Source organism: Bison bison, unplaced genomic scaffold, assembly GCF_000754665.1.
Source record: "Bison bison bison isolate TAMUID 2011002044 unplaced genomic scaffold, Bison_UMD1.0 scf7180017864356, whole genome shotgun sequence".
Taxonomy (NCBI): domain Eukaryota; kingdom Metazoa; phylum Chordata; class Mammalia; order Artiodactyla; family Bovidae; genus Bison; species Bison bison.
In genome coordinates, this window is record NW_011494928.1 from 2,872,329 (window position 1) to 2,879,512 (window position 7,184).

The following is a 7,184-nucleotide window of genomic DNA, read 5'->3' on the forward strand; positions in this document are numbered from 1 at the left end:
ATTCCTGCCCACAGTAGTAGAGATAATGGTCATCTGAGTTAAATTCACCCATTCCAGTCCATTTTAGTTTGCTGATTCCTAGAATGTCAACATTCACTCTTAACATCTCTTGTTTGACCACTTCCAATTTGCCTTGATTCATGGACCTGACGTTCCAGGTTCCTATGCAATATTGCTCTTTACAGCATCAGACCTTGCTCCTATCCCCAGTCACATCCACAGCTGGGTATTCTTTTTGCTTTGGCTCCATCCCTTCATTCTTTCTGGCCATTTTCATTTGTTTACCTCCCCCCCATGAATGAGCAAGGCAGTCCCTTATTCACAGATAAGAAAAATGAGTCTCTGACACCTTCTGGCCATTGGACATAATCCCCTTATAACTCAAGGAATATGTGCTTCTTGAGCCGGAGGGTAACGAAGGTCCATTTTCTGTTGGATAATCCAGTAAATATGAACAAGAAACTATCATAATTAGCACTGTCATCTAATATGGCAAATATGCCAGACTCCTGTTGTTTACCAATTCCTGCTAGTCATCTCCCCCTTTTTCCATATGAGAAAATCAGCTTCCGGGAGGTTAAATAATTCCTCCAGTGAGAGTAAGTGGGGATGGGAGTGGGGAATCCAGAATTTGAATTCAGATCTTCCTGACTCTGGGATACATTCTCTAACCTCTACGTAACACAGCTATGCCATGAGGGTGAAAAAATTGGAGGAGATATAGTCCCCACCCTTAGAATGGGAGGGTGAAAACTACTGAAAGGATTGCAGTAGCTGCTTCTCCCAGCAGTAACCCTGCTTATTAAGGTCATTACTTCAAATTAAAATGTGTGGGAGTTTTCCTCATTTAAATATGTGTTAGCCTTAGCTTGTCTAGTTATGGCCATTGTATATGAATACCATGAGGAAGTGGTTAAGTACTGTTTAAATATGACTCTGGATAACGAGACTGGGATGTAAAATAAAGCGCTAGAGGTGGTAATTGCTAAGAAAACTTAATTATGGCAAGAAAGAGGCCCTTATTATGAGTATGACTTCTGCTTCTCACCTTAGGTAGAGGCAGCCTTAGCCGCTAGAGAAGCTGCCTGTCTGGAAAGAGAACGAATGAAATGTACTCACCTTGATCTCAGTGACTCTTTTCCAGGTGAAAGTGTTAGTTGTTCAGCCGTGTCCAACTGCGACCCCATGGACTGTAGCCCCCCAAGCTCCTCTGTCCATGGGATTCTCCAGGTGAGAATACCAGAGAGGGTAGCCGTTCCCTTCTCCAGGGGATCTTCCCTACCCAGGGGTTGAACCCGGGTCTCCCGCACTGCAGGCGGGTTCTTTACCATCTGAGTCACCAGGGAAATGCCCTTGAGAACTTCCCTGCAAACGGCACAGTGATCAACTACCAACTGCGGAGCTCAGGACTAGGTTGCCCACCAGAAAGGACTAGGATGGATGGGAAAGAGAACTCAGGGAGCCCATTGTGAGGGTGCCACCCAGCTAGCTGCTTTCACCTTTTTTATCTGCTTAAATAACTGTACCATGAGTGTTGGGCTTCCCTGATAACTCAGTTGGTAAAGAATCCGCCTGCAGTGCAGGAAACCCCAGTTCAATTCCTGGGTAGGGAAGATCAACTGGAGAAGGGATAGGCTACCCACTCCAGTATTCTTGGGCTTCCCCTGTGGCTCTGCTGGTAAAGAATCTGCCTGCAATGCAGGAGACCTGGGTTGGGATGATCCCCTGGAGAAGGGAAAGGCTACCTACTCCAGTATTCTGGCCTGGAGAATTCCATGGACTGTATGGACCATGGGGTCGCAAAGAGTCTGACAAGACTAAGCGACTTTCACTTTCACTTTCATGAGTGTTAGCTCTTCTCTGTAGTTGTGGACACTAAACTCACACTTCTTTTGGTTACAGATTCCCAAGTGTTTCCTTCTCCAGCATGTTACAGTATCCTTAACTTTCTTTGTCCTCTTTGTGACCTAAAAGTTTTAGATAAGCACATTGTGAGTAGGTAAGGCACCTTAGTGGGTAATTCAATTTAAGACTTAGGTGAAGTTCACAAGTATATACTAACTGGTCCTTCCCAGGTGGTGCTACTGGTAAAGAACCTGTCTGTGAATGCAGGAGATATAGAGACGGGGGTTCAATCCCTGGGTGGGGAAGATCCCCTGGAGGAGGAAATGGCAACCCACTCCAGTATTCTTTCCTGGAGAATCCCATGGACAGAGGAGCCTGGTGGGTTACAGTCCATAGTGTCGTACAGAATCGGACACGACAGAAGTGACTTAGCACACACACACATACACTAACTGATGAGGGTTGAGGTCATAGAATCACATTGATGCATCTTGGCTCAGTCTCAGTCTGCCTGGTCTTCTGGAGGAATCCTGGGGAGACATTTCTGGGGGCCGCTTGCTCCTGCCCCTCTTCCCATAAGGGTGAATAATGCCAGAGATTTCCAGCTGCTTGAGGGGTTCTGACACTGTTGCAGAAATAAACAAAGACTCGATTTCTTCAGTGTTGTGTCTGATGGGTAGCTGTGTTTTAACTGACAGCGTTAATCAGACTTTGGGATGCTTTCAGCAGGCATTAAATAAACAAATTCCTGAATATCTCAGTCTTGGCTGGAGACGATGTCACAGATATTACCATGATTGTGGAGCTGCTGACCAGAGTGTTTCGTTTTTTCCTGATTAAATCTAAAACTCCCCATTTTTCTTCAAAGGGGGTATTTCTGTATCTGAGGCCCTGGACTATGAATTATGCAGAAAGTTTTACCTCGTGGTGGAAGCGAAAGATGGCGGGACACCTGCCCTCAGCGCTGTGACCACTGTCGGCATCAACCTCACGGATGTGAATGACAACCCTCCCGAGTTCAGCCAGGATGTGTACAGTGCTGTCATAAGTGAAGACGCCTTGGTCGGGGACTCAGTCATTTTGGTAGGTGCCAGAAGGAGGTCTAGGTATTTCGGATGAATGATCTTCAAGAGAGTGAAAAAGTGAGCAAAGTCCATCTTGGATTATCTTCACACTTTCTCCTTTCAGGCTCCCTTTGGTCCCCAAGAACTCTACTCAGACACCAGTCTTTCAGCTGCTCCTCCCCCATTCTGTCTGTTAGAGAGGGTCTGATAAGTTCATTTACAGCAAGGGGTAGGCGATCTTTAACCACTTTCCTCCCAGGAGTGGACGTTTTTCAAGGAAACAAAACAGACTGTGGAATTAATTCCTAATAGCTGCTATAAGTTTGTAACTTAGATGACAAGTCTGAAGACAGAAAAAAATTATTTCCACCTCCCCCACACCAAACACGCACGCACACACACATACACACACACGGTAAGGCAGCTACAAATAGGATCAAGCTTAAGATCGATTGGCCACTCTTAGAGGAGCTCTTTCTGGAAGGAACTTTTTTCTAATAGCAGTAAGAACATGTGTTAGGAGAACACAGGTTCTCTTAGATATAAAAGTTACATCGGGAAACAGGGAGCCCCGTCCTCAGGACCCTCACCACCCCTAAGCTGCAGGGGTGCCTTCCTGACTCCTGCAGCACCAAGCTGGAGATGTTCCTTCTTTACACCTCCCTGGTAGACCCTGCAGGCCCTCTCTCCTGGGGCCTGGAACTATATGAGACTATTTCTGTACATACAAACGCCAAATCAGCAACTCAGAGCAGGAGACAGTGGGTCTGCATGTTAGCCGTGTGGAAAAGGAAGTTCTCTTGGACTTCCTTAACATGGAAGTGCATAGGTTTACAAAACATCCAACTCAGTGGCAGAGATCATTGTTTTGCAGAATTGGGAAAGAATTACTGAAGTATCCCTATCAGTTAGTTTGGGGTCTGTCTTAACTGGCTCAAGGCCTGAGGGAAATCAGGCCTAACAAGCATCAGGCTGCATTCAGATGAAAATGAAGAGAAATAAAATAACAGTTCCAGTAATGGTGCTTTCCTTCTTAGGCTAACCCAAAATCTCTCCCCCTGGGGCCTGATTGCTGGCACTGGTGAGCAATGCACCCAAGAAACCTGTCAGAGCAGTGCCCATTTGTAAAGACCTGGACCCTAAGAATAAACCTTTTCTGGGTCGCCCCTGTCATATCTTTGTTTTGTTTGTGTCCTGTGAAGCTAATAGCAGAAGATGCAGACAGCCAGCCCAATGGACAGATTCGTTTTTCCATTGTGAATGGAGACCGGGATAATGAATTTGCTGTGGATCCTGTCTTGGGACTTGTGAAAGTTAAGAAGAAATTGGACCGGGAACGGGTAAGCTAGTTCAGGCCTGCTCCCTTCCCATCCACGATCCCCACCCCCTTCACTGAAATCAGGCATGGATTCTGTGAGTATAAGTAGGGAGGTTCTCCATTCTAAATGGGCTTCCCAGGTGGCTCAGTGGTAAAGAATCTACCTGTCAATGCAGGAGCTGCAGAGACACGATTTTGATACCTGGATTGGGACGATCCCCTGGAGAAGGAAAAGGCAGCCCACTCCAGTATTCTTGCCTGGGAAATCCCATGGACAGAGGAGCCTGGCGGGCTACACAAGACACAGGACTGCTACAGTCCATGGGGTGGCAAAAAGTTAAACAGAGCTGAGCAACTGAGCGTGCGAGCACTCTCCAGTCTAAATAATGGGAGTAAATAGAAATGGGCTGAAATGCAGCAGGGAATATTTGCATTAAAACCTTTGAAAGAACTTGCTGCCAATAGATACTGATGGTTTCTTATTTAGGGAAGTTTTAAAGAAAAAGCAAAAGTGTATATTTCTGAATGGTTTGAATTTCTGTCCTTCCAAAGCAAGAAGGCAGAAAAGTACATTCAGCATTGGGATTCTGTGGTCCTGATTTCATGAGCAGCATTGGCCCTAAGTGAGCAGACACAAAAGGACTACCTGAAGGTATCTAGGTTAGAAAGAATGATTCAGAAGATTCCTCTGTCAAGGTGAAACCAAGTTTCTAAACATTGTCTTTTTTGACCAAAAATGTGTCTTCAAAGTGAAGTTAAAATACGGAAAAAGATGCCATAGACGTGATGCTTAGAAAGATCTCACTGTGTGATAGATCCCCATAAGGTACTCCCGAAGTATCAAAACTGATACATGAGACAGATCAGTGGTGACAACTGTTGTGATTTAAACAAAGGCCAAGGGCCGTGCTTCTAAACAGGAGCGATGTACCTCTAGGGGACATCTGGCAATATTTGGGAGACATTTTTGTTTCTGACAAATGGTCAGAGGCAATATTGACTTCTAGTGGGTAGAGACTAGGGGTGCTGCTAAACATCCTACAATGCACAGATCATCCCCTGGCAACAAAGAATGATCCGGCTCCAAATGCCAGCTGGTGCCCAGGTTGAGAAACCTGGTCCAAAGACTCAAAGCGAAGACAGCTCATCTTTAGCAGAGCATAGCAAGCCCACAGCACCTCTGTGTAGGCCCAGAAGGAAGCAGGCACCATGATCTTTACTGTGGGCCCTTTGTGCTTTGGTAGGTGTCTGGATACTCCCTGCTCGTCCAGGCAGTAGACAGCGGCATGCCTGCGATGTCCTCAACTGCCACTGTCAACATCGATATTTCTGATGTGAATGACAACAGCCCAGTCTTTACACCTGCTAACGCTACCGCTGTGATTCAGGTAAGCAAATCTGGCCTGCCAGGCACCTGTGCTGATTCACTCAGCCTCCATCCTCTGCTGTGGTTTCCTTATCAACTCATCACATCATTTGTTTTTCTTGTTTGGTCCCTAAGTCGTGTCCGACTCTTTGCGACCCCATGGAGGGCAGTGTGCCAGGCTTTCCTGTCCTTCACCATCTCCCAGAGATTCTCAAACTCATATCCATTGAGTTGATGACGCCCCATCTCATCCTCTGTCGTCCCCTTCTCCTCCTGCCTTCAATCTTTCCCAGCATCAGAGTCTTTCCCAGAGAGTCGGCTCTTCACACCTGATGGCTAAATTATTGGAGTTTCAGCTTCAGCATCAGTCCTTCCAAGGAATATGCAGGGTTGATATCCTTTAGTATTGACTGGTTTGATCTCCTTTCTGTCCAAGGAACTCTCAAGAGTTTCCTTCAGAGCCATAATTTGAAAGCATCAGTTCTCCAGCGCTCAACCTTCTTTATAGTCCAACTCTCAGATCCACACATGACTACTGGAAAAACCATAGCTTTATGCAAACCTTTATCAGCAGAGTGATTTTAGAGCCCAAGAAAATCAAGTCTCTCACTGTTTCCATTATTTCCCCATCTATTTGCCATGAAGTAATGGGACCAGATGCCATGATCTTAGGTTTCTTAATGTTGAGGTTTTTTTTTTTTAATTAATTAATTAATTTTAATTGGAGGCTAATTACTTTACAATATTGCTGTGGTTTTTGCCATACATTGACATGAATCAGCCATGGGTGTACATGCGTCCCCATCCTGAACCCCTCCTCCCACCTCCCTCCCCATCCCATCCCTCAGGGTCATCCCAGAGCACCAGCCCTGAGCACCCTGTCTCATGCATAGAACCTGGACTGGTGATCTGTTTCACATTTGATAATATACATGTTTCAATGCTACTCTCTCAAAGCATCCCACCCTTGCCTTCTCCCACAGAGTCCAAAAGTCTGTCCTTTACATCTGTGTCTCTTTTGCTGTCTTGCATACAGGGTCATTGTTACCATCTTTCTAAATTCCATATATATGCGTTAATATACTGTTTTGGTAGTTTTCTTTCTGACTTACTTCGCTTTGTATAATAGGCTCCAGTTTCATCCACCTCATTAGAACTGATTCAAATGCATTCTTTTTAATAGCTGAGTAATAATCCATTGTGTACATGTGAAAGGTTGTTGTTGAATCACACGAATACACCGGGATTCTTGGCCTCCGGAGGAGAAGAATTCAATCCGGGGCCAGAGACTAGGCTTGATCGCTCAGAGCTTTTGTGTAGTAAAGTTTTATTAAAGTATAAAGGAGATAGAGAAAGCTTCTGACATAGGCATCAGAAGGGGGCAGAAAGAGTACCCGCTTGCTAGTGTTAATAATGAGGTTATATAATCCAAAGAATGTCTGGAGGTTGTAAAGACCTCCTCCGACCTACTCCCATAATTTACATTTTAAGATAACACTGTCCTCAGGCAAGATACATCCTTGTAAAGACCAGGTATACTCCCATAATTAACATTTTAAAATAACAGAAGGTTGAATCCAAAGACTGTCCT

The 7,184-nt window shown here is 45.2% G+C and overlaps 1 protein-coding gene across 1 annotated transcript in view; it reads left to right on the forward strand.

The window, feature by feature from the left end:
• Positions 1-7,184, forward strand: part of FAT3 (FAT atypical cadherin 3) — a 644,263-nt gene that overhangs the window by 569,910 nt on the left and 67,169 nt on the right. The window contains exons 14-16 of the mRNA XM_010855186.1: positions 2,714-2,928; positions 4,112-4,249; positions 5,472-5,615. Coding sequence (XP_010853488.1) covers positions 2,714-2,928; positions 4,112-4,249; positions 5,472-5,615 — 497 coding nt within the window. The remainder of the gene's footprint in view (positions 1-2,713; positions 2,929-4,111; positions 4,250-5,471; positions 5,616-7,184) is intronic.